Source organism: Pan troglodytes, chromosome 14, assembly GCF_028858775.2.
Source record: "Pan troglodytes isolate AG18354 chromosome 14, NHGRI_mPanTro3-v2.0_pri, whole genome shotgun sequence".
Taxonomy (NCBI): domain Eukaryota; kingdom Metazoa; phylum Chordata; class Mammalia; order Primates; family Hominidae; genus Pan; species Pan troglodytes.
The window spans coordinates 22,994,326-23,020,922 of record NC_072412.2 but is presented as its reverse complement, the minus strand read 5'-3'; the positions used below and the strand labels follow the sequence as shown (position 1 = coordinate 23,020,922).

Below are 26,597 nucleotides of genomic sequence, written 5' to 3'. Positions count from 1 at the left end.
GTTTTCCAGTTATACAGATCACTGGTGGAGAATGGCCAGTACTGGAGCCTGGGGATTTCTGTGTCATCCGGGGGTCCTATTTCCCGAAGGGGTAAAGCCACCGTGGAGTCAGGCGGCTGAGGGGGGCTGGTCCGCGAAGTGCGCCCTCGCGTCCTCCCCGCCGGCCCTTCAAAGTTACTTTCCCTTTCAGCGGGCCCGTGAGTGCCGGCCGCCTCCCGTCCGCCTGCTCCCTCCCGCAGCTCAGCCAGGGGGGCTGGGGCCTGGGGCCCGGAGGGGTACGGAGGGGGTTCTGTGAACAGTGGGTCCCCGCTGTCAGGTAAAACAGGATGGGGGGGGGCAGTTGGTTGCTTGGATTTTAGTGGTTGAGCAACTAGTGCCTTACAGGGTTCAGAGGCCAATTGGAAAGGGGACAGCCAAGGAGGCGGGTTCTCAACAAGGTCCTGCCATATGAGAATATATGGGATATGATCTAAGTGGCCTGCACGCCCAGGTAGGAAAATCTTGGACTTTACCCTAGTGATGACAGCAAGTCGGAAGGTCCCTTCGGGCGGCCACCCCACATCAAAGGCAGGCCATTCGGAGCGACACAGAGTAATTAGCTTTCCTTTCCTGATTTCTATACCAAGATCATGGCCCCTTGCTCTAACTTCTTTGAAATTACTCGTAAGGAGAGATAGAGGAGTGCTCTGGGTATTACCCATCCTGTAATAATTTGTAGTCTCTTCCTGTAAAGGAATGTGGGTTTGAATCCCTGTAAAGGAAATCTGATCTGACTTACTTATTAGTGATATCTAATCGCAGGCGCACTTTGGCAGCCCTGGTCAGAGGCAGCTGCTGCCCGCCAAACCGGGGCAGTTCAGATCGCAAGCACGCACCGGAAGCCCGGGTCAGAGTCAGCTGCCTGGATCGCGGTCGTGCTGGGGCAGCCCAGATTAGAGACAGCTGCTGCCCGCCCAACCGGGCAGCTCAGATACGGCCGCTGCCCGCCAAACCGGGGCAGCTCAGATCGCAAGCGCGCACCGGAAGCCCGGGTCAGAGTCAGCTGCCTGGATCGCGGTCGCGCTGGGGCAGCCCAGATTAGAGACAGCTGCTGCCCGCCCAACCAGGCAGCTCAGATACGGCCGCTGCCCGCCAAACCGGGGCAGTTCAGATCACAAGCGCGCACCGGAAGCCCGGGTCAGAGTCAGCTGCCTGGATCGCGGTCACGCTGGGCAGCCCAGATTAGAGACAGCTGCTGCCCGCCCAACCAGGCAGCTCAGATACGGCCGCTGCCCGCCAAACCGGGGCAGTTCAGATCGCAAGCGCGCACCGGAAGCCCGGGTCAGAGTCAGCTGCCTGGATCGCGGTCGCGCTGGGGCAGCCCAGATTAGAGACAGCTGCTGCCCGCCCAACCAGGCAGCTCAGATACGGCTGCTGCCCGCCAAACCGGGGCAGCTCAGATCAGAGACAGATGCTGCCCGCCAAACTGGGGCAGCTCAGATCAGAGACAGCTGCTGCCCGCCCAACCGGGCAGCTCAGATACGGCTGCTGCCCGCCAAACCGGGGGGCAGCTCAGATCGCAATATAGATCAGATGAGAGCCAGGGGACGTCTCCCACCGGTCTCCGCTGGCCGTCCTATAGCGCGTCCGCCAGGACTGTGCCAGCTCCAGTTTCAGACCTTGCGAGTCACAGATTCGGATTCAGAACAGACACGGACAGACAAACGGAGACGAGCCAGCTCACCTATCAGTAGATCGATCCTAGCAGATCCGTTGACCAGGGGTCTGGTGGGCTTGGGGAATCCCGGACGGGCCCCCAGATGTTATGCCCAGACCGTTTGTTCCCCAAAGAAGACCACCAGAGTCCAGAGTCAAAGCCAAGTGGCAAGGATCTTTACTACAAGTTCGAACCTGGTCCCTCCATTTCACCGCATACAAGAGGGCCCCGAACAATGCGAGTGTTTGCTTTTTTATAGCCTGAAAGTTACAGGGGAACAAAGGAATTCTTTTGGTTCCCGCTCTTTCAGTAAAACGTTGAATGGCTGTCCCCTCATCTGTCCCCTTATCGGAGACTTTCCTGGTGGTGTTTGTACTGGGCTTGTTTGTTTTGAGCCCGGGGGAAGTTTAAGAGATATATGGTGATATGTGGTGGGATGGGAGGATGGGATGTGTTTGTACTGGGCTTGTTTGTTTTGAGCCCGGGGCTGAGGAATGTGCACGGCTCTTTTCAAAGCTATAGCAGTGGCATAGTGTGCTCTCTCCCCAAATCTGTCATAAAATCACAGTGGCTCTTTACAAATATTGGGTTCTTAGATTCAAGGAAAGAAGACAGTCTCAGCCCCTATACCCAGCATTGAAAATGCTAAGCACCTTCACTGTGCAGTCTAATAGCCTGTCCCTTGACCGCTGCTGTGGTTAGAATATGGTTTGCTCCACCAAAACTTATGTTAAAACTTGGTCCCCAACATGGTGGTATTGGTAGGTGGTGCATTTGAGATGTGATTAGGTCCTTTAGATGGAGTAATATCTCTCTCTGGAGGCTGGGTTCTCTCTGGAATGGATTAGTTCTCATGGGAACAGATCAGTTCCCACGAGAGCAGGTTGTTATGAAGCGAGGTTGCCTCTTGTATTTTGCTCTTTACATATGCATCAGGTTCCCCTTCCATTTCTCTGCCATGCTTTGATGCAGCACAAGGCTCTCACCAGAAGCTGCCGGATGTGTTGCCCAGTCTTGAAGTTCCTAGCCTACAGAATTGTAAGCTACATAAGCTTCTGTTCTTTATAATTTACCCAGTCTCAGATATTCTGTTATAGCAACACAAAATGCAGTAAGGCAATTCCCATCCCCACCCACCCCCCGCCCTCATGGGGAAGCTAGGCTGTCCCCGACGCCCAGATCATTTGGGTACTCAGAGTTTTCCTCTTCTTTCTCTCACTGTCCCCAGATCCTGATTCCTAATGGAGGCAGGATCTATTTGTCTGTGCCCTAGATTTGCAATTTCTTCACATCAGGTTTTAGGTAAATTTCTGAAAATGAGCAAAAGTCCGATACTTTTACCTTTCCTTTGCATTTCTAAGGTTCTGTTCCCATCCCACTTTCTCAGACTGAATTTTCCCCAGATGTGTGAATGTATGTGTCCTAATTGACTTAGCCCAGCCCCTGAGTAGTCCAGATGCTTGGTTGCCCACCCTTTCCCCTGCTTCACAGTAGCTGCCTCTGTTCCCTTTTGTCCTCAATTCCTCAGTTTCCAACTAACTCCTCCACCCCTACAGAAACTGCCACTATCCTTATCTTTACCCACAATATCCCTTTGTCCTCAGCATATTGCCTGGAGCTGGGCTGCCAGTCCCAGTGTGTTTGATCAATTTCGGAGGGCCTGTTTTACAGTGATGCTGATGAACTAGAAACCATCCTGAGGGGTGGCTGCTGCTTATTTGTAAAATTGGAAGCCACTTCACATTAGGAGGGGTTTAAGAAAAGACATTTTTAGACTAGAAAAATGAAACTCAAGTCTTTCATATACCATTTGAAGGATACCATGTAAAGGAAGAAAGTCATTCTAGTAAAAAACAATATTACTAGGAATAGTGGAAGGGAATTATAAGGAGGCTCATTTCAGTTCAGGAGATTCTTCTCATAAATGATTAGAGCAGAAAGAGATGCCTCTCCAAGTAATGAATTTCTCTTTTATTTAATATTTAATGTTATAACACAGTATTTGTAGAAAGAACAGCTATGAAGCCATTCTCCAACCTAAGAAGTAAAACATTACCACATGCTCTTCTCTGAACCCATCTCTGCCCCGCTTGCCTCCCAGAGGAAAGCATAGTGCTCAATTCTTATCATTTTTTGGCCACATTATTTATTCCTAAGAAGTGTGGTGTTTAGTTTTTTGAACTTTACAAAAATGGTATTTTACTGTTTATAATCTTCTGTTATTTAAAATATATATATATTTTATGCCTAAGATTAATCTGTGTTGCATGTAGCTGCAGTATATTTATTTCAATTGCAGATAATATTCCATCATTTATATATTCATTCTCCTGTCATGGAGCACACGTGGAGCACACAGGTTCTTCCAGGTTTTTGCTAGTTCATGTGCTACTGCTGTGAACATTTTTATACTTTCTTCTGTATATCCATGTATAAGATTGGAACTGCTGGATTTGTAAGGGGTGCATGTCTTTAAGTTTATGAGATAATGCCAAATTGTTTTTCAAAATGTTTCTGCTAATTTATACTCCTCTCAGCAATGGTTTCTATCGTGCAGCATCCTCATTGACTTTTAATTTTGTCAAAAGTTTTAATTTTGCCCATTTTGTGATTATAAAATGAAATGCTATTGTGGTCTTAATTAGCAGCAGTGTTCTCTGATTACTTTTAAGGTCTTAATTAGCAGCAGTGTTCTCTGATTACTTTTAAGATTTTTTATTTATTTATTTTCTGTTTTGTTTTGTCTTGTTTAGAAATAAGGTCTTGCTAGGTTGCCCAGGCTGGCCCCTCAAACTCCTGGGTTCAAGCAGTCCTCCTGCCTCAGCCACCCAAGTAGCTGGGACTACAGTCATGTGCCACTACACCTGGCTTATTTTTCGTTTTTGTTTTCTGTCAGATGTCTTTTTGTCTCATGCTCATTTTCCTACTTGGAAATTTGTCTTTTTCTTACTGATTTTCAGAAATTCTTGGTAGTTGAAGTAATAATCCTTTTTAGGCATATGTCTTGTCTCAGTTTATGGCTTGTGTTTTCACTTTCCTTTCAATATTGTTGGATTTATCAATCTTGTCTTTATAGTTAATAGTTCTTATATTTTTTTTCTTTTTTTGAGACAGAGTCTTGCTCTTTTCGCCCAGGCTTACAGGCATGCCACCATGCCCAGCCAATTTTTATATTTTTTATAGAGACAGGATCTCACTGTGTTTCTCAGGCTGGTCTCAAACTCCTGGCCTCAAGCAATCTTCCCACCTCAGCCTCCCAAAGTTTTGGGATTACAGGCGTGAGCCACCATACCCAGCCTCCTCAGTTTTCTTCTAAACATTTTAATGCTTTCTTTTCTCTTTCAATTTTTAATCAAGTTGGAAATTCTTTCTGGGTTTGGCATAAGACGGGAATCCATTTTACTTTCTTCCGTGTGAGTAACAAACTGTCCCAGCACCATTTAGTGAGTAATTTACCCTTTCTTCAGTGCCATTACTCATGTACATGCAATTGTCAGTTTGTGGGATTCTCTTTCATTCCATTGTTTAAGCTGTCTGTCCTAATATCAAAGCCATGCTGTCTGTATTACTAGAGCTATGGAATAAGTTATAGTAATAAGCTTACTATTATTAATAAGTAATAATAAGCCTTGATATCTGGAAGGATAGGCCTTCCTTGATTTGTTCTTCAAAATTTCTTGTCTACTCTTGGACCTTTGTATTCTTTCGTATACATTTTAGAATCAGGTTATCTAATTTTTGAAAAATTCTGGTAAGAGTTTGATTGGGATTACATTAAATTTCTAGGCCAATTTGGAGAGAACTGATATCTCTGAATATTGAATCTTTGAATCCATGAATATGGCATATCTCTCCATTTCTTGGGTCTTTTCAAAAGTCTTTGAATACAGTTTTAAAATTTTCTTCCAGGGCCTTGGTCAGCTTTTGTTGGGCTTCCTCCTGGATGCCCTTCCTTTTTGATACTATAAGCAGTATATATATTCAGATTGTTTGTTACTGGTGTTTAAAAATGCTGTTTGTCCGTTTTTGTATAGTGCTCTTGTTTACAGCAGCTTTGCTAAACTTTCTTATTAATTCATAGAATTTGTCTATAGACTTTTACAAGCTTTTTTAACCAGATAATTACTTCTGCTAAAAATAATGACAGCTTTATTTTTCCTTTCCAACCGTGTATCTTTTCTGTTTACCTTGTTCTACTCCACTTATGAGAGCCTCCTTAATGTTGAGTAAAAGCCATGGTATGGGCATTACTGCCTTGATCCTGGTGTTTAAAGGAAATGTTTTTAATATGTCACCGTAAAGAAAGATGTTTGTTATAGGTTTGTTGGAGATGTCAGGAAAAGGAAATTCCTTTCTATCTCCAGTTTGCTACTATTTTTTTAAATCATTAATGGGTATTGCATTTTATCATAGTTTTTTCCTGCATCTTTTGAGCTGTCAGATTGTTCTTCACCTTTAATCTGTTAATGTAGTGAATGTTAATGTTAAACATTAGGCCACCTTTGCATTTCAGGATTAAGCCACCTTGGTCCTAAATAATAGTTATTTTTTAATGCAGAGCTGGCTTTAGTTTGCTAATTATTTTATTTATTTATTTTTTTGAGACAGAGTCTCCCTCCATCGCCCAGGCTGGAGTGCAGTGGTGCAGTCTCTGCTCACTGCAACTTCCACCTCCTGGGTTCAAGTGATTCTCCCGCCTCAGCCTCCTGAGTAGCTGGGATTACAGCGTGTGCCACCACACATGGCTAATTTTTGTAATTTTAGTAGAGGTGGGGTTTTACCATGTTGGCCAGGCTGGCCTTGAGCTCCTGACCCCAGTTGATCCACCCACCTCATAGTTTGCTAGTTTACTAATATTTTTATATTCTTGATTTTTGCATTTATGTTTATGAGAGAGGGATTGCTTATGATTTTTCTTTGTCATTATTTGCTGGTGTTCACTTAAATATATACTATTTCATAAAATGAGTTGGTGAGTGTTTCTTTTTCTTTTCTTTACAAGCATTTATTTATAACATTGTTATCATTTGTTCTTTAAAACTGTCGGAATTCATCTATGAAACCATTCGGGGTCTGTTGTTTCCTCTGTGGGAAGATTTTTTAAATGACTGAATCCTTAATAGTCATAAGCCTCTTTGGGCTTTCTTTTCTTCTCAGATAAACTTTGCTACATTGCAATTTTCTAGACATTTATCAATTTGAGCCAAGTTCTTCAGCTTATTCACATAAAGTTACTTATAGCATTCTTTTATCCTTCAAATTCTGCTATAATTGTATCCTTTTTAATTTCTAATTCTGTTTTCTCATTTTTTTCTCTCTGTTAATCTTGGCAGAATTTTGTCCACTTTATCAGTGTAATCTTCTCTCAGTGTCTAAGCAGGATTGGTTCCTGGGCCACTACTCCCCACCAATGTGGCTACCAAAATCCTTGGATGCTCAAGTCCCTTTTATGAAAGGGTGTAGTATTTGCATTTAACCTATGTACATCCTGCTGTATACTTTAAATCATCTCTAGATTACTTATAATACCTAACACAATGTAAACGCTATATAGATGCTGTATTGTTTAGGGAATAATGACAAGAAAAAAGTCTGTACATGTTCGATACAGATGCAGTTTTTTTTCCAAATATTTTTGACTCGTGGTTGATTGAATCCATGAATGTGCAACCCTCAGATATGGAGGGCTGACTGTATTTTCAAAGAACCAATGCAAACTTTGTTTATCCTATTTTGTTTGTTTCAGTTTGTTACTTCCTACTTTTATTATTACTCTCTCCTTCCTCCATCCTTGTTTTTTTCTTCTGATTTCATAGGCATTTATCTAATTAGGTTTCTGTTTTATTTAACATAAGCATTTAAATTTTAATGCTTTAAATATTAAATGATGTGATGAAATGTTTTAGCTGAATTCTGTGATTTTAATACAAAATATTTTTAAAGTTGGTAATTTCCATTGTAATTTCCTCCTTAAGCAAAGACTTGTTTAGAGCTATAGTTTAAAAGTTTTAAACCTTTGCAGGGGAGTTATTTATCTTTTTGTTTCTGATATCTAGTTAATTGGTCTATCTGGTATTGATTCTTTGCAGTTTGTTAATATTTATTTTATGGCTTCATGTGTCATCAGTTTTTTAGAAATGTTCCATCTGTGCTTGAGTAGATTGTATATTTATAATTGTTGGGTCTGCGGTTTCATACTAGTCTGGTAAGTCAACCTTTTAATTGTATTGTTTAGATCTTTGATATAACTAATTTTTTGATATAGCAAAAATTTAGAGGTATAAGTCTTCTACTATGAGAATGATAGATATATAATTTCCCCTTAGTTCTATCCATTTTTGCTCTCTATATTTTGAGAATATTTTATTAGATGCATAAAAGCATAGTTTCCCCGATGAACAATTCCTTTCTTCCTTATATGTTATCCTCTTAATCTTTATATGTTTCTTGTTTTAAAATCTTTTTTTTTCTCCTGGTAATTTTGCAACCCCAGCTACATTACTAATCACCAAATATAGCCAATTGATTTTTGAGAGAACCTGATATTTTTTGTATAGTTGTGTCCATTAGCCACTACACTAAAATGTTTGCTGCTCTAGTTGTCTTTCTCACTGAATATTTTTAAAGTGATGTTAAGAGAAGTTAATACTCACTCTCATAATTTTTTCTTATTTAGTCCTTTCTGGCAGTCTGTGAAGTTGATGGTTGGTACCTAGTTGTCCACACTGTATGGACTAACTGTAGTTACTGTGATTCCTTACCCTGGCTACCTTAGACTCAGCCAGGGTAGGTAATTTTCCAAAGATCACACAATAATAATGAGGGGGGCAATAGATCTATTAGTTTCACCTTAGAATTTCCTTAAAGTTCAGTTAGAGTTGATCAAGTCAGTATTATAACATTGTGAGTATTTTCTTTTTCCAGGTATTTTCTCGTTAAAAATTCCTCAATATGTATCGCCTAAACTTCTGACAATGTGTCTCATAAAATGGAAGCCCCATATCTACTTTAAGTGTTATTTTTAGAACAGTAACATTCTAGTGCTTTCATTGTAGAATTTTTCTGTCCTGCATCATTGTAAGATTTAGTTTCTCGCCTTGGTTTGTGAAAGTCAGCCCAAGGCTAAAATTGCTTAAGTTCTATCTTCAGGGAGACATACATACTTGTAATAAATCTTCTCCTGTCATCCTCTTTCAAGAGATGTGAAAAAGAATCGAAGGTAAACATGACAGTGCAACTAGCGTTAGATTAACTTTGGCAGATTTAGGTTGTTTTGGAACTTTTCTTACTTTCAGTGTTAATGCTTCTCAATTATGTCTAGACAAGAGCATTGAACAGGGAAGTAGAGATGGATCTGAGCCCGGCCCCACCACCATACACAGCTGACTTTAGACCAGTCATTGAACTTGTCTGAGACTTTTCTGCTCCTTTATATAAAATAAATGGAATAAATATGTCAAAATTAAAATTTAGCAAGCCTCCATACCTGCCTCAAAATTTTTGGACAAATTTAATAATGGACGCAAACTGTAAAGCACAGTATTATTGGAATATTTTTAGAAAAAATGGAAGTTGGATCCCTATCACACATTAAAATGTTTAGTGTTGAACCCTGCAAAACTCAAAGCCGTCTGACCTATGTTTCTTTAAACCATCGGTGGGTCTGTGATAAAGTGTAAGCATTTTTAAAGGGTTTTTAAATCTTAGATCATCTTATTTAGTTTGTTAGAAAACACTACTTAAAAGTAAGTGAAAAGTAGTATTTCCTGTGGATTTAGGCTTGAGATTTTGTCTCCTTGGGCCTAGCCAACATTTTTATTTTATTGATTATGTGCCATCTGGATTACTGGTTATATCAAAACAAGCTAGTTGAGACATGCAATCCAGTTGTTTTTCCATTATAGACACGTGAGGAAATGCAGTGCTGTGACACACAGCTTGGGGTGGGATGGGATCAGCTGGGAAATCAGAGCTGCTGCTTGGCAGCCTGGTGCCTGGCTTTATGCCGCTGAAGTATTTTCTTGTTTTGGATGACTATGTTTCAACAAGTTTTCTGTCATTAGACCTATCACGTGCCCAGGGACATCAGCAGTAGGAGTTCTCTGCTTCAGGATGAGTTGAATTACCACCATAACAAGGACTTGTACCAGAGATTGTCTTACCTGTTAATATATATGCAGCTTCTCACCACAGTACATTTTCTCAATGGTCATAAGTAAAAAAGGTATTTTATCACAGTGACTTAGCTCTGTAATAATTTGATACCAAACTTTTAATGTAATGTTATTTAAATTAGACTAGTGAGATTGTGAAATGTTAGAGAATACTTAGCAAGTTTATGAGATTACATGCTTACAACTTAAGCTCATGACAAAATATTCAGAGAATTCAGGTGATAACTATGTTTACCAAACATTTGTATTTTTTGGTGTTATTTCTAGAATCATTCCAAAATGCTGTGCTAGCTTCATAGAATGGGAAAGCTATTTGTTTTAATGTTTTTGTTCCTATGCGTGGTCAACAAACACTGCCACTTTTGTTTACCCCAAGAATACAGTTGACACCTTCCTCTCTTTGGTAAGGCGGTATAGCGTAGGCTGTGGACAACTGACGCAGTGTTTGGCTCATATGAAGCACTCAGTAAGTTAGTTATTAATAGGGTGACAATATGATCTATTGTCCAAGCCAAACCCCTTTTTTGGTGAGAGAGGGACAGGGTCTCACACTGTCGCCCAGGCTAGAGTGCAGTGGTGCAATCACAGCTCCCTGAAACCTCAAATTCTTGGGCTGAAGCAGTCCTCCTGCCTCAGCCTCCCAAGTAGCTAGGACTACAGGGCCTGTTATCATGCCCAGCTAATTTTAAATTTTTTTGTAGAGATGGTGTCTCGTTCTGTTGCCCAGCCTGTTCTCGAACATTCAGCCTCAAGCAGTCCTCCAGCTTTGGCCCTCCAAAATGCAGGGATTATAGGCGTGAGCCACCGTGCCCAGCTCCAAATGCTGTTAAGAAAGAAGGGAGTGCTATTATTGATCACACCAAGATGGCAGTCATAACCTAGGACTGTCATGCCCACCTCCATGTGTGGTCACCCAAGCTGTGACAGCATTGAGAAAGTCAGATGTTTCAGATGCAGGGACCTGAATTTCTTCCATTCAGTTAATACATTTTAGAAGTTCATTAACTAATTGTCACCTTATTGAACCTTCATACTAATTTTGTGGCAGAGGTGTTTTTATCCTCATTTTACAAATGAGAAAATAGGATACTCTGAGATTTTGTTAGGCTAAGAGGCAAAAGAGTAGCAATAGCAGGATGCCTAACTCAGACCCAAGCCTTTGTCTTTCACACAGTGCTCCTCCTTATGGACCATTTTTCTGCTTGTAAAATTAGAAGAATTTAAGTTTGCTCATCTTTGTTTTTCAAGTCATTGTAATGACTGTTTCTTTTTCTAAGTCAGGTATCTAAAACTTTAACACACAATCACCTGGGGATCTGGATAAAATGCAGATTCTGATTTAATGGATGTGAAGTGGGTTCAGGATTCTGTATTTCCAGGAAGCGCCCAGCGGAGGTTGCAGTGAGCCGAGATCATGCCACTGCACTCCAGCCTGGGTAACAGAGCAAGACTCTGTCTCAAAAAGAAAAAGAAGCGCCCAGATGCTGCTGGTCTCTACTTGCTTTGGACTTCACATAGTTGGGTAATTACTGTTCTTACAATCCATATTTAGGAAAAAAAAAGTTGCAATTCTGAGCAAGACACAGATTTTTACCTTCTTAATATAAGAAGGAGGTCAGTTTTATAGTCTTTCATTTTCCCTTTCTGGCTGTAAATGTGTTCTTGCATTAACAAACAATAGAATAAATGAGCACTGGGAGTCCTCTCTTGCACAGCTGTGTGTTTGGGTACACAAAGAGGGTGGGGCCCCCACTCCCTAGTGTCCTTTAAGGGGACCTTTCACACAGCAATGGCTGATTGTGTCTCACAGTCTAGTTGGGGCTCTAGAAATCTAAGTTTAAGTCATTGAATGCATCATCGGGATAGGATGAATCAATTAGCTAAATGCTTGAAATAGGAGCATTTGGTTACCCAACCGTAGTACAGCCTTGTGGGGTGGGGCAATGTGAGGCAACCACTGCAGGGCTTTTAAGTCAGTTCTTTTTAGTTTATAGGCAACTTTAGCATATTAGACAGGCTGCATTGTCTTGTTATAGTCATATAGTCAAATCTTGAGTTTTTAGAAATAAACACAGAAATTACTGTTTTAAATACAGTGGTAATTGTGGAAAAATTCAGGTTGGATTATTACAGTAAGCACATTAGGTCACTGTAGTTAATTACTGGCATATTATATTCCAATAGTAGAAACAACATTTCTACCATTTTCCTATTTTAAAAAACCACCCACGATGTTTGATCTCTGCATTTGAAATACCACTTTTACGGTAGTACAAATGGCACCATTTATTGTTAGGGTAATTGCTTTTCCAACACTGTGAATGATTACTCTCTTCTAAATTCCTTTATTGCTTTATCTGCACCTCTTTTGTGGCTCTTGGTGCATTTTCCCATGCTTTATGAATCCTGAAATACATTTGGCCCTTCTGTGTCCACACAGTCAACTAACCATGGGTCAAAAATACTTGGAAAAAATAGTAATAATAACAACACAATTATTAAAATGCAAAGAAAAAAGCAGTACAGTGTAACAACTATTTACATAGCTACTTTGTATTAGGTATTACAAGTAGTCTAGACATGATTTAAAGTATATAAGAGGATATGCATCTAGGTTATATGCAAATACTATACTATTTTATACCAGGGACTTGAACATGTATGGATTTTGTTCTTGGAGGAAGGTCCTGGAACCAACCCCCCTCAGATACTGCAGGTTGTACATTCCTTTTCTGGTTCCAGGTAGCAGGATCAGGTGAGATTCATTGTGTATTACCTAGCTGCTTAGTAGGATGCCTTGCACAGGGTGGGATGCTCGGTGAAGATGAGCCCAGAGAGTCTTGTGACAGGTCTCACCTGCTTTTCTTGCTCTGTCTTCTCTTTACAGCCCATTTCGTAAGCACAGGAGGCAGCCAGCTTCAAACCAGGGCTCATTTGGACTTGGTGGGATTCTATAATGACAAAAAAAAGTCTGCAGATATTTTTATGAAAGAAACTAGGAAGGGGCATAAATTATCTGAAGTATAAAGTTCACTCAGTAAAAATTGCTTTGAAATAAATTCACATTAACATAAATTCTCAAGCCATGTTTAAAATAGTCTGCCCTTGTTAAGGGATACAGATTTTATAGAAAACTGTTTCTGAACAACTCCATAGTAAGATAGTTTGTAAAGGTTGCAGATTGCAAAGCTTTACTGAGGGTATAACTAGATTTACTATTGTATTTCAATAAAATGCCTCCATAAAAATAATAGTTGATAGGTGATATCTGAAAAAATAACAGAGTGGGAATCTCCCTCTTCACTGTGGAAAAAGAAAATGTTGCAGGAGGGAAATGTGGAGCTTGCAGTTGGTATTATTTGGCGTTTTTCAGTATGGAGGCAGTGTTGGATGCTGGCTATTTTTCTTCTGTTTTGGAGCAGAGAAATCAGAATGAGTTTTGTGGATCTGCTAATGCATTGAGGAGACCAGAACATACAGCACCTTCTGTGCTCTATCCATTTGTTCCCTGGCCATAAGGAAAGGCAAATTAGTGTGCTTTCATGAGCTCCATCAACTTTCATTCCTTAGAAATGCACACTCTGATGGGGCATTGGAACTGGCTCAGGCACCAGAGCGGCAGGACACCCTGCAGGCAAGTTCCCAGAATGTCTGGGGGCTGTGCTGGCCTGGGAGAGGCAGAGCCAGGTGCGATGGAGAAGAGCTGAAGAGAAGCTTTCTAATAAAGTGGGTGTAAATATAAGACTGGAAAGAAGCTGTAAGATAGCCAGAATAACAGCTGTATTTATTCCTTTATTTCTTTACGATGTTTTATTTATAAGAATTCTTTCTTTTATTAGTGAAAGTTACATTTAATTGCTTTACCAAGCCATTTTCCAACTAGTGTTGTACATGTTAAATCACCTGATTATAAAAGATGTATGGGGTGGAGGGAGCAGGTGTTCTGTGCTCAAATAATTTTGGAAAATGGGTGTAGCATTAAATGGGTTTCTATAAAGGGAGGACTATGTATAATTTTATATGCTAATAACTGGAATCCCCAAGAAAGGTGTTTACTTGAGTGAATTTCCTAGACAATCTGACCTGCTTTTATTGTTGGCTCTTCTACCACAGGCAGGGGCCTCTGTTCAGTCAACACAAGCACGAGAGTTGGACAACATCCAGTAAAGGCCAAGTAACTTCACTCAACTGGATTCTATAGATACAAAATTAAGAGTGCTCGAAGAGTTTCTCACACTTAACCCATTTTTTAAATGACACATCTGTAAACCTCATTGGGAAGACATGTACAATATACTGTGTGTAGAACACTTGGAATGAAAAGAGGTTTTTTTCCTTTTTTTTTTTTTATTGAGATGGAGTCTCCCTCTTGTCACCCAGGCTGGAGTGCAAGGATGCAATCTCAGCTCACTGCAACCTCCACCTCCCAGGTTCAAGCAATTCTCCTCCCTCAGCCTCCCAAGTAGCTGGGATTACAGGTACATGCCACCACACCCGGCTAATTTTTGCATTTCTAGTAGAGATGGGGTTTCACCATGTTGGCCAGGCTGGTCTTGAACTCCTGACTTCAGGTGATCCACTGGCCTTGGCCTCCCAAAGTGCTGGGATCACAGGCATGAGCCACCGTGTCTGGCTTTTTTTCTTTTTTTTTTTAAATAAAAAGTGGAGAATTTACGCTGTATTTCAGACCAAATGTATATAACACATAGAGATTTATAGTTCTCTATCTAAAACTTCGGGATTAGATGTTTTGGAATTCAGAATTTTCTGGATTTTTAGAAAATTAATATGGTTTATGAGAAGAAAAAATTGCAACAAATTTGGTTATAGATCCGTTTGACTTTTATATGTGATTCATGAATTAGGCAGCCTCTATTCTACAAAGTAGGATGAAAGCTACCCCTGGGCAATAGCAGAAGAGTGGGGCTTTATAAGGTGGGAACAAGGAAACAGAACACTAGAAAAAAAAGCTGGTTGATTAGCATCAGGTTCCTCTTTTGTAAGGGTTAAAGCAAAGGGAGCTTCCATATGACACTGACTCAGGTAGACTGCGATCTCCTATTTTCAGGAAACACTGGACTGTATGGGATCTACCTGCTTCTCTAAAACTTTGGTTTGACTGTGTGGCATTTAGCATGAGTGACTCCATTTGGTTTGGTTTTGTCTACTGGGGCCCAGTGTAGGAGCTCAGTATAAAACAATGGCCTCCCATAATTTTTGTTTAACCTTATACTGTGGATGTTGAATTAAAAGAAATGAATAAACCTAGCTAGTTCTGGTAGAGTACCCAGTAGTGAAACACATTCATATTTCTGCATATTCACGAAGTGTAAGGGTAAATATTTTTAAAAGATAAATACTTTACAAACTTCACATTTGTCCAGGTCAGGTCTTGCCATCTAATGTTTTTTTTGGTCAAATTTATGAAAACTTTCCAGTCTTCAGACCTTAACGGATTATGGAATTTCAGGTAAGGGATCTAGACCACTACTCACAGAAGTTAGAATGAGGCACATCATTGAATTTCCCTCTCCGCTGTTACATTTAGCCTAAAGCTGCCTTACATATTTTAAATTAGGCTTAAAGATTTCTCCATACATAATGAACTCTAACCTAACTAGAGGTATAAACAGCCTGTAACCTACCCTTGTACCAATCACAGAGTTTCAGCCAATCACAGGCTGTTCAAACCTTGTTCAAATAAGGCAAATGTGAACTGTAACCAACCCAGCTATTTCTGTACCTCACATCTGTTTTCTGTAGGTCATTTTCCTTTTTCTCTCCATAAATATTATCAGACTATATGGCAGTTCCTGAGTCTCTCTGAACCTATTCTGGTTCCAAGGACTGCCCAATTTTTAAGGTGTCCTTTGCTCTGTTTAACTCTGTTAAGTTTATTTATTTATTCATTTATTTATTTTTATTTATTTTTGAGACAGAGTTCGCTCTGTCACCCAGGCTGGAGTGCAGTGGTGCGATCTTGTCACACTGCATCCTCTACTTCCCGCGTTCGCGTTCCAGCGATTCTCATGCCTCAGCCTCCTGAGTAGCTGGGATTACAGGCACCCGCCACCATGCCCAGCTAATTTTTTTTTTTTTAAGTAGATACAGGGTTTCACCATGTTGGCCAGACTGGCCTCGAACTCTTGACCTCAAGTGATCAGCTTGCCTCAGCCTTCCAAAGTGCTGGGATTACAGGAGTAAACCAACGCGCCTAGCCAAACTCTGTTAAATTTAATTTGTCCAAAGTTTTTCTTTTAACGCTGCTTAGCCCACTGCAAAACCCAGAACTAAATGTATGGCCCAACTGTGAAAATGATATGGAATTATAGGAAACATGTTTTAATGTGCCTAACCTCAATTCTGACCTCATTTTATTTTTCTGCTTTCATTTTTCCTTATCTAACTTCCTCATCTATCAATTGTATACTAATTGTGTATTAAATATATAAATTATATTCACTGAATGTTTTATTGAGTTATTAAGTGTTCATTCAGTAAACATTGAATGTTTACTGATCCTTTTGTGGGGGAACTTGTTGAAGTATTAGTAAAACAAATTTTGGATGGAAGTGCCTTTGCCATCAAGGGGCAGCATACCTGAATCACAGGATCGAATTTTGAGGGGTACACAAACAAATTGAATCAACAAGCCCGAAGTTACACACCTACAGCATGCCTCACAGACTCCACCTTCTTGTGATGCAGGTATCGGAATTTTAATGCTTTTGAGGGCAAAGGATGATGTTTTATTGTTCTTGTTACAGGAAAAATTATTCATGAAAGTTATTAAAGAACAGTAAAGCAGACTTTATCAGGGGGCTACTGCAGTGAGGTTTGGTAGTGGGGGAGAGATTCTGCTCAACTCCATATTCAACAAGGAAAAGTGGAGATTTATAGCCAAGGAATGAGGGAGTGGAGGGAGTTGGAGGATAAAAAATTACTAAGGTGAGGAAAGGGGGATTCTCACTCGACTGACCAAACTGCTTGAGACAGTGCTCAGCTATGCTGTCTGTCATACGTGCCAAAGCTTTACAAGTTTCTTCATGATAGTCTCTGATGGTGTGTAATTCCTGACTTAAAAGCATAGTTCACCCTTTGTAAAGCTTTTCTGCCTTTGTGTTTGGTTTGGTTTGGTTTGGTTTTTTTCCTTTGGAGGCTAAGCCCAAATGATATTACTTAATGAAAGTCTGAACTGTTGGGGATTTGCCCATCCACCTAGGATGCAGAAAGCTCGAAAGAGCAGTGCTGGCAACCAACCTTCCTACAGGAAAAGGCAGGTAGAATGCTAACTTTTCTCAAGCTCATAGGGAAGCTGAGGTCTCAGGGCCCTCGAGGTGTCTGAATCCAAAGAGATACAGATGGCTTACCTGTGGCAGATCATGGGTGGAAAGGTTGACTGCCGTACAAAGGGGTAAGAAGAGATCAGTAACACTTTAGCGAATTGTTAGAGACCCAGTGTGGACTGGAATATCAATCTGGAATACCTGAGGGCCCTGATACTGGAGGAGTTTGCATTCACTTGTAGGCCATTTTCTGTCGGCCTCCTCTGGGTGCTCATGAGAGCAGGGTGGGAAAGCAGACAGGCTTCCTCCGTGTTGTAGGAAGTGATTGGCTGCTGCTGCAGAAATAGCAGAAAACCCTGACTCCCTGCTCCAAGATAAAGCTAATCAATAAAAGCAAACTGAGGAACTTGAAAATAACTAACAACTAGAATAACTTCAAAGTCACTGTCTGTCAGGGACTTAAACAACCATTAAAGGACAAGACGGAAAACATGGATAACATGTATGAACAGATAAGGAGAAGTGGAAACTACAAAAAAAAAAACTACAGTCAAATGCAAATGTAGGTAATAAAGCCACGATATCACATATGAAGAATTCCTTTGAGAAGCTCATCCATACACTCGATGAAACTAGGGAAGGAATCAGTGAATTTAAAGATAGATTAGGTCAGTAGAAATTATTTCAACTGAAATACAGAGGGGGGAAAGGAGTAGGGGATGGGAAACAAAAACAAAACCAAGCATCCAAGAACTCTGGGACAATACCAGCCAGTGTAACATACATGCAATTCAAGTTCCAGAAAGGAAAAGAGAGCAATAACAAGGCCGGAGAAATATTTGATGGCATAATAACTGAGAATTTGCCAAAAATAATGAAAAGCACACCAGAGATCCAAGAAGCTTCAAGAATCCCAAGCAGGACAAACAATCAGAAAGAATATACCTGGATACATTGTTGTCAAACTGCTGGAAACCAAAGATAAAGAGAAAACCTTAAAGGCAACCAGGGCAGAAAAGACACATTACAAACAGAAGTAATAATTACAGTAGACTTTTCGTTCAAAACTATGCAATTCTGAACTATCTAGACTTATAGCATGAGATACATTTGATCGTCAGAAGAGAGAGATTTTCTGATTAGTACCAGTATTTTATAAATATGAGCTAGAACCTGCAGATGAAAAACTGACTCATTGTTTGATAACCAGTTCTAGTTAAGGTGGAGAAAATATTTTCAAAAAGTGAGTTAATGACCAAGTTTTGTGGCAGATATTGAAATATCGAAGATATTAATAGATTACTAGCACATTACTTTATTTCATTGTGGGGTTTTTTGGTAAACCTTAAATTAATTACCAGGTTAGAGAAAGCATCCTCTTCTAAAGCCGGGTAATTTGAGGAGGCGTACATTTTGGGTTCAAGATCATCGGCTATTTTATAAATGAAAAAAAATTAAAAATAGGCCTGGCACAGTGGCTCACGCCTGTAATCCCAGCAGTTTGGGAAGCCCAGGCAGGTGGATCTCCTGAGGTCAGGAGTTCGAGACCAGCCCAGCCAACATGGCAAAACCCCATCTCTACTATACAAAAATTAGTCAGGCATGGTGGTGCATGCTTGCAATCCCAGCTACTTGGGAAGCTGAGGTGGGAGGAATCACTTGAACCTGGGAGGCAGAAGTTGCAGTGAGCCAAGATTGCACCACTGCACTCCAGCCTGGGCTACAGAGCGAGACTCTTGACTCAAAAAAAAAAAAAAAAAAATCAGGAAACTATGAAAGTACATTCCTTATTTAGAACTTGATTGTTAGGTGCTACGGAGAGAAAATTGTTTAGCTATAATTCCTGTCTTCTAAGAACTTATAGATCTGAAACAGATCACATTTGCAGAGTATGTAAATAACAAAGTAAAATGTAAATAAAGTTCGCCAAAGTCAGTGATTATTGTATTATATAGTGCAGCAGTAGTAGTAAAGAATACCAGCTACCATTTATTCAGTATCTGTGTTAAACCTGATGTATTAACATTTTAAAACTCATTATCTTGCTTGATTCTCATCCTATGAAAAGATAATATCAACATTTTGCAGATGAGGAAAATGTGGCTTCACAGTTCAGTAAGTTGCCCAACATCCATGCCACTTAGCTGGTAAGTAGCACAGTTGGGATTCAAACTCAGTTTTATCTGATGCTCCTTACTGTGCTACAGTGAAGCGCAATCATAGGAGTTTGAAATGCAGGCAGATTTTGGTGTTAAGGCAGGCCATGCTATCAGTTCTACTGTAATGGGTTAAGTTCATGGAACGAATGGTATTTCTTGATTAATTGGATATTGTGAAGCAGCCATTTCGATGGTCAGGAGTTAGAATGTTAGAAACAGCCTGAAAGGCCCAAAAGAGCTCTCCAGTCCTGATGTTTCTTGCACAGTTGTTCTTTACCATAATTAGCTAATATAAACGTTCTTGATTTATAGCATTCTTAATATGCTGGTAGGATTCTTTTTAATTTTTAATAAGTATGGGACCAGGCGTGGTGGCTCACACCTGTAATCCCAGCACTTTGGGAGGCCGAGGCAGGCGGATCACAAGGTCAGGAGATCGAGACCATCCTGGCTAATACAGTGAAACCCCGTCTCTACTAAAAATACAAAAAATTAGCCAGGCGTGGTGGCGGGCGCCTGTAGTCCCAGCTACTCTACTCTGGAGGCTGAGGCAGGAGAATGGCATGGACCTGGGAGGCGGAGCTTGCAGTGGGCCGAGATTGTGCCACTGCACTCCAGCCTGGGCAACAGAGCGAGACTCTGTCTCAAAAAAAAAAAAAAAATTTGTTTTTAATAACTATGGTAGTGTCCATATCCTCAGAAGAATTGAGAAATTATATGTCAGTGTGAGATAGGAGATTTACAGATCAGTGAAAGGGAGTATTTTCTGCCTTGGAAATTATGGAAATTGAAATAGTATCTGGTAAAACGTGCAGCTGATAATATGGTGAAAATTATTTATGATGCCTCAGACTTTGGTAAATTTTCAAATTCAATATAATGAACATAATTATAATATTATTCAAGGCTTAGGTGTTTTAAATGCATTTTCATTTATACATAGTTGCTCATTACCTATCATCTTAGATATGTTAATTCTGTTTCTTTAATGTAGCAAATGTGAGAGTCTTGTGTTTAGGAGACAATAATATTAAACATCTGTGCTGCTCTGTAGACTTAATTGCTTTTGGAATTACAGCAAAATTGAATTACAGTCAACCTTCTGTATCTGTGGGTTCCACATCTGTGGATTCAACCAACAGCAGATTGAAATTATTTGGGGGCTGGACATGGTGGCTCATGCCTGTAGTCTTAGCCCCTCAAGATCTTGGCTGAGGTGGGAGGATCTTTGAGCCCAGGAGTTTGAGGATGCAGTGAATTATGATTGTGCCACTGCACTCCAGCCTGGGCAATACAGTGAAAGCCTATTTATGAGAGAGATAGGTATATTTTATATTTTTTTATAGATATACATAAATACGTATTTATATGTATATATATTTGGGGAAGAAAAATGGATGGTTGTGTCGGTACTGAACATGTACAGACTTTTTTTCTTGTCATTATTTTCTAAAACATACACTATAACAACTATTTACACACGAGGTGATTTCAAATATACAGGAGGATGTGCATAGGTTATATGCAAATACCGTATCATTTCACAGCAGGGACTTGCGCATCTACAGATCTTGGTATCCTTAGGAGGTCCCGGAACCAGTTCCCCCATGTATACCAGGGAACACTGTAGTTCAATATTGGTTATCATGGCCGCGATTGGCAAAGCAATATTTACGGAAGAAAATCTTGACCAGGAAACATTTTTAAATTTCAGTTTTAATTTTGAAACGTTGTTTATTTTTAAAAAATAACTTTAGATACAACTTTAAAAGAAAATCAGTTTGTATGGTATTTAAGTTTTTTTTTTTTAATTTGTTATGTTTTAAAAAGCAAGTATTTTCTAAGAGAATAAGCATGTAACTTCATTTCAATTAATACACTTATTAATTCCAGTTGACTAACAATCAAACTAGTTTTTTTAAAAAGAACATTTACTTTTCTATGTATAGCACACACAATATATGTATTTTTTATTTGTGATTTGATGAGTTAATGATTCTGTCCTCTGCACTATTCTACTAGGATTGTACTTATTCTCTACTTATGTGTTTCTTTACAAGTGAATGTTTTTTGTATTACAATATATAGTAGACATTGAATAGATAATTGGGGTACTTAACTTTTTATTTTGAAATAGTTATAAATTCACAGAAAGTTGCAAAAACAAAAATGCAGAGAGGTCCTATGTCCCCTTCACCCAGTTTTCTCCAGTGGTAGCATTTTTTGTTTTTTTCTAAATACGTATTTTCTTTTTTTAGAGGCAGTGTCTGGTTTGCTGATAGGGAAGAAAGCCTAATGGCAGTGAGCGAGGGATGGGGAGAGTGAGGCACGACCAACTGCCCATCTCGTCATGGTCTGGAACTCAAGTTTCCAGAGTTTCTCTGGGGTCCCTTTGGCCAACAGGGGGTCTGTTCAGTCGGTTAGGGGCTCAGAATTTTTTTTTTTTTTATTTCTCAGGGTGGAGATGGGACCCAGCGTGGCTCAGCTTCCCGGCTTCTCCAATGGGGACCTCCTTTCCTGTCCTCTGCTGGCTTCCACCTTCTGCCAACAGCCCTGTTCTTTCCTGCCCTTTGCATGTGCTGTTTCTTCTGCCTGAAATGCTTCTTTCCCCTTCCCATCCATCCTTCTCTTGTCTAGTTAACACCTATTCATTTGGCAAATCTCACTCCTACATCCATCAAGCCTTTCAGGGTCACAGCTCACATACCGTCCCCTACGGGCCTTTTCTTCCCTGCACGCGTTACAGTTAGTAACTGTGGAATTGGTGCTTACGTGGAGAATGCTAGCTGAGAAGTTTTGGGGGCAGACACCTGCTGTTGCCCACTGTTTGTGCCCCTTGTGCCTAATGCAGTGCTTGCTTACATGGTCTTCATATGTGTTAGTTAAATGAGAAAATATTGTCACAGCTCAATGGGTTCTTCTTGCCCACTGCCCAGAAAAGCTAATGCACCGAGAACAGCAAATGTTGCAACAGTTTAATCATAGCAGGGCCAGCTAAGTGGAAAACAGAAGACGTTTCTCAAATCCACCTCCCTGAGAACTTGGAGGCTACAGTTTTTAAAGATACTTTGTCAGGCAGGGGCCTGGGGAACTGAAACAGTTGATAAGCTGTGGATGAAATCACAGGAGTGTCTAAACTGCACAGCTGAGTCTGTTTCTGGTTGGGGGGTGGGTCTCAGGACCGGGTAGCATCTCTTGGTTTGTCGAAATGCTAAATCTGAAAAATATCTCAAAGCCCAGTTCTTTAGGTTCCACAATAGTCATGTTATTTACAGGAGTAGCTGGGGAAGTTACCAGTCTTACAGCCTCTGGCTATGTGACTCTGGTAGTGAGCAACTTATAGAAAAGCAAGCTTAGCAGTGGCAGGTGATTGTTTAAGTGTATCTATTGTTTAGCAAAGTCCAGGCCCCTACCATAATTCAAATCCAGCCTCAGGAATGTGGCTTCAGTCCCCAAACAAGCAGGAAGGTCAGGTTTGAGTTTAACTGTAAACCAAATTTTTCTTATAGTTATCTTGGCCTCTGCACTAGAATAAGCTAAAGACAATGTAGCCTGAGAGGTTAGAAGCAGGATGGAGTCAGTCATGTTAGACTTCTCTTCTTATTACTTACAATTCTGCAAAGGTGGTTTCAGTGTCATGCTTCCACATATACTTTTTTTGTAAAAATTATTAAAACTTGGTGAAGCATGAAAAATCTTTTAAATGTAGCATGAATCCTGTCAACAACATAGAATATGATATAAAGTAAGGTTTAAAGAAACGTGAACATTTTGACACAATCTGTTGGCAGATATGACTTAAATAAATCTTGACTGTTAAAAATCCTGTTTGAGGAAATATTTCTTTCATACAAGATGAGTGCCCCTGGTGTCAGAAAGCCCCAGGCCTGTGACCTGTACCAGAATTCACACTATGTAGCTTTCTCCCATCTGTGTCTTAGCTCTTTAAAAATATTGTCTTTTCTGCCTAGTTTACTTCTCTTGCTGCCAAATGGAAAGAGAAAAGGCTGTAGGTTTGTCATCTGAGCAGTCAGCAGATTCTATGTCTTTCACTTAAGCCGTTTCCTAGCAGTTCTTCTATTAGTTCATTCCTTCACAAATCTTTCCTGAGTGTCTGCCGGCTCCAGGCCCTGTTCTAGGCCCTGGGAGTAGACTCCTACAAAGCAGTGGCTAGTTTCCGCTTCCAGCAGACAGCCCACGTTCTCATTCACAGGTGGTTAATTTATACGACCATACCACTGAGTAACTTGCCATTGGTCTTTATATAATGTGTTTCTCTTTAGAGGGGCTTTTAGCTTAATTAGGTTGTAAATCGGTATCTTTCTTTAATAAACATCAGTATTAATGATTTTAAAGTAGAGTAAGATTGAGGAAAGTTCTTGTTCAACTACATTATTAATTTATTTCTAAGAGGATCTGTATGTTATAGGGTTAGGCCTAATTCATCTCAAAAAGAATGCCTTAAATCACATAGGGACATTAAACTAAGTATCCAAGCTCTACAGTTCTTTCAGATTTGAAAAGAAAATAATCTGCAGTTCATTATTATGACTATTTGTTAGGATGTCAGTTTAGCTTTAACACTGGCTGACACTATGAATTACCATTTATTTCTTGACATTTTCATCTTTTAGTCCTATTGTCAGTGATTATATGCACTTAAAAGTCAAGAGAGTATTTGAACAGGCACTCACTAATAGCAAAGGAACAGAAAAAGTATTCCCTTTGAGGTTTTAAATAGATTTTTAAAGATCGGCGCCAGTGTCTTAGTTCCACGTAATCCTGTATTTTCATGTACAAACCCTTATTTGACAATTACCGCTTTTTGAAATTAAACAGAATGTCTTTATTCATGTTGTCTTGCCAACTAAAATATTTAAAGTTATTATTTTTAAACTATAATGAAATTCTATTACTCATTTTACATTTGATGTTATTTTTAAATTTCCTGACTTATGCATAGTGCAGTGACTTATTACGCAGTTTACTCACATATATATTCTTTTGTTTTATCAAGCCACTGCCAAAAAATATGGTGTCTCGTCTTTGTGAATCTAAAAAGGTTTGTGCTGCAGCTGATATGCAACTTCAGGTATGTATGTACCTTTGTTCTGAAGTTTTCCGGAGTCATTATCCCAAATAAATATATAACTTTAAATTCTTGCCAATGATACCATTTATTATAATAATTATGCTTCTAAAACATCTTTCATCTGAGTTCAAAGAACTTGACCAAAATTGACTCATTTAGTCCTCACACTGCCCTTATGAAGTAGGCGTTGAATAAAATTATTTCCTGGCCAGGCACAGTGGCTCACACCTGTAATCCCAGCACTTTGGGAGGCCGAGGTGGGCGAATCACGAGGTCAGGAGTTTGAGACCAGCCTAACCAACAAGGTGAAAACCCATCTCTACTAAAAATACAAAAATTAGCCGGGCATGGTGGTGCATGCTTATAATCCCAGCTACTCAGGAAGCTGAGGCAGGAGAATCGCTTGAACCTGGGAGGTGGAGGTTGAAGTGAGCCGAGATCTTGCCACTGACTCCAGCCTGGGCAACAGAGCGAGACTCTGTCTCAAAAAAAAAAAAAAAAAAAAAAAAAAGACTATTTCCCATTTTCAGTTGGGAAAAAATGAAAGCTTAGAAAATTTACACGACTTCTAAATCACACATTTTGCCAGCTAAATTAAGGCTCAAACTTAATTTTATATATACATATGTTTATTCATTCTGTATCTTTTTAAAATTTTTGTGTTTTTAGGTTTGAAGTTTAGATAGTAATTGCTGTTAGTTTTAGATAATATTCAAAACCAACTTCCCAGGTTTTGAGATGAAGACCAGAAAACTTTCATGAACCATCTGGATGCCAGGTCTGCATGACATCAAATGCATAGATGTTTGTAATGACTGAGATTGTTTATGGAATTCTCACTCCTCTTCAGATCTTGAGAGTTATGTAAACACCTTAAACACCCATCTTTCATCTTAGGCAGTATTCACTTTATGATGATTCAGTTACCTGTTTAACAAAGTAATCACTATTTAATTGCTTTATAGTTTTGTAAAATTCAGTCCCTAGAAGGTAATAAATGTGCTCTGTTTTTCTGTACCTTCAAACATGAAATACATGTTTCAGTGAAGGAAATCTATTATATAGACAAAACCGTGAATCTATATTTGCTTTACCTTACTCAGTATCTATTCATATCAATATAATTTTTAAAGGATTTCTGAGTTATTTTTAAAAATTAACATTACTTGGCAAAAGTCTTGATTTGCTGATATCTTTAGTAGAAGGCCTGGCTTTTAAAAGTCTGTTTTGTGGCTTTCTTCTTGAAAAAGTGTTCTGACAATTTTCTTTTAAAATGGAAAACCAACCTTTCCCTCCTCCGCCCTCCAAAAACAATAGCCCCCTAGAGACAGAGAGAGGCAAAGTCCTGGTAGAGGAGCTGCCTGGGTTCAGCTTTTATATTACACTTGGACAGTGGAGACGAACACGGGTGGAAAGGAAGTGAATTGTTTCAACTTTCTATGGGGACATAAACAGTGTTTTTAAGGCCAGGTGCGGTGGCTCACACTTATAATCCCAGCACGTTGGGAGGCCGAGGCGGGCGGATCACGAGGTCAGGAGATCGAGACCATCCTGGCTAACACAGTGAAACCCCAACTCTACTAAAAATACAAAAAAATTAGCCAGGCGTGGTGGCAGGCGCCTATAGTCCCAGCTACTCGGGAGGCTGAGGCAGGAGAATGGCGTGAACCCGGGAGGCGGAGCTTACAGTGAGCCGAGATCGCGCCACTGCACTCCAGCCTGGGCGACAGGGCGAGACTCTGTCTCAAAAAAAAAAAAAACAAAAAAAAACCCACTGTTTTTAAAACTGTACATTTTTTAAAATTATTGTTTTAAAAATAGGCTCTTCATTTTTCTGTGACTTAATAAGTTTCTTGGCCCCAGGAATGCATGACTCCCTGGGTAGGCAGATAGGCTCATGTCTTTGGAATTGTTTAGTTTATCAGCAAATAAGCATAAAAAGAATGCACATTTAATTTATTTTGCTCTGTTTTCATATTTAATTTATTTTGCTCTGTTTTTATAATTCAAAAAAGTTACCCCATGTTTATATCATTTTGTAAAAGGCATAATTGAAGAAATGAAACTCTTGAATTCTGATTTATTTATACATTGGGGCAAAATAACACCTCAGTTGAGGTTAGAATGTAAGAGTTTCAGTTCCTGATAATTTACTCTGTTAGAATATAGGTAAGACATTGAGTAATTTTG

The 26,597-nt window shown here is 39.8% G+C and overlaps 1 protein-coding gene across 6 annotated transcripts in view; it reads left to right on the top strand.

The window, feature by feature from the left end:
• The window catches only part of MIPEP (mitochondrial intermediate peptidase), a 166,869-nt gene that overhangs the window by 62,891 nt on the left and 77,381 nt on the right, over positions 1–26,597 (top strand). For all 6 annotated transcript variants that reach the window (XR_010150380.1, XR_010150381.1, XR_010150382.1 and 3 more), the window contains exon 15: positions 24,333–24,407. Coding sequence is in view for 3 of the 6 variants with exons in the window: in XM_024348473.3 (XP_024204241.1) it covers positions 24,333–24,407 (75 nt within the window). In the remaining 3 variants the exon portion in view is untranslated. The remainder of the gene's footprint in view (positions 1–24,332; positions 24,408–26,597) is intronic.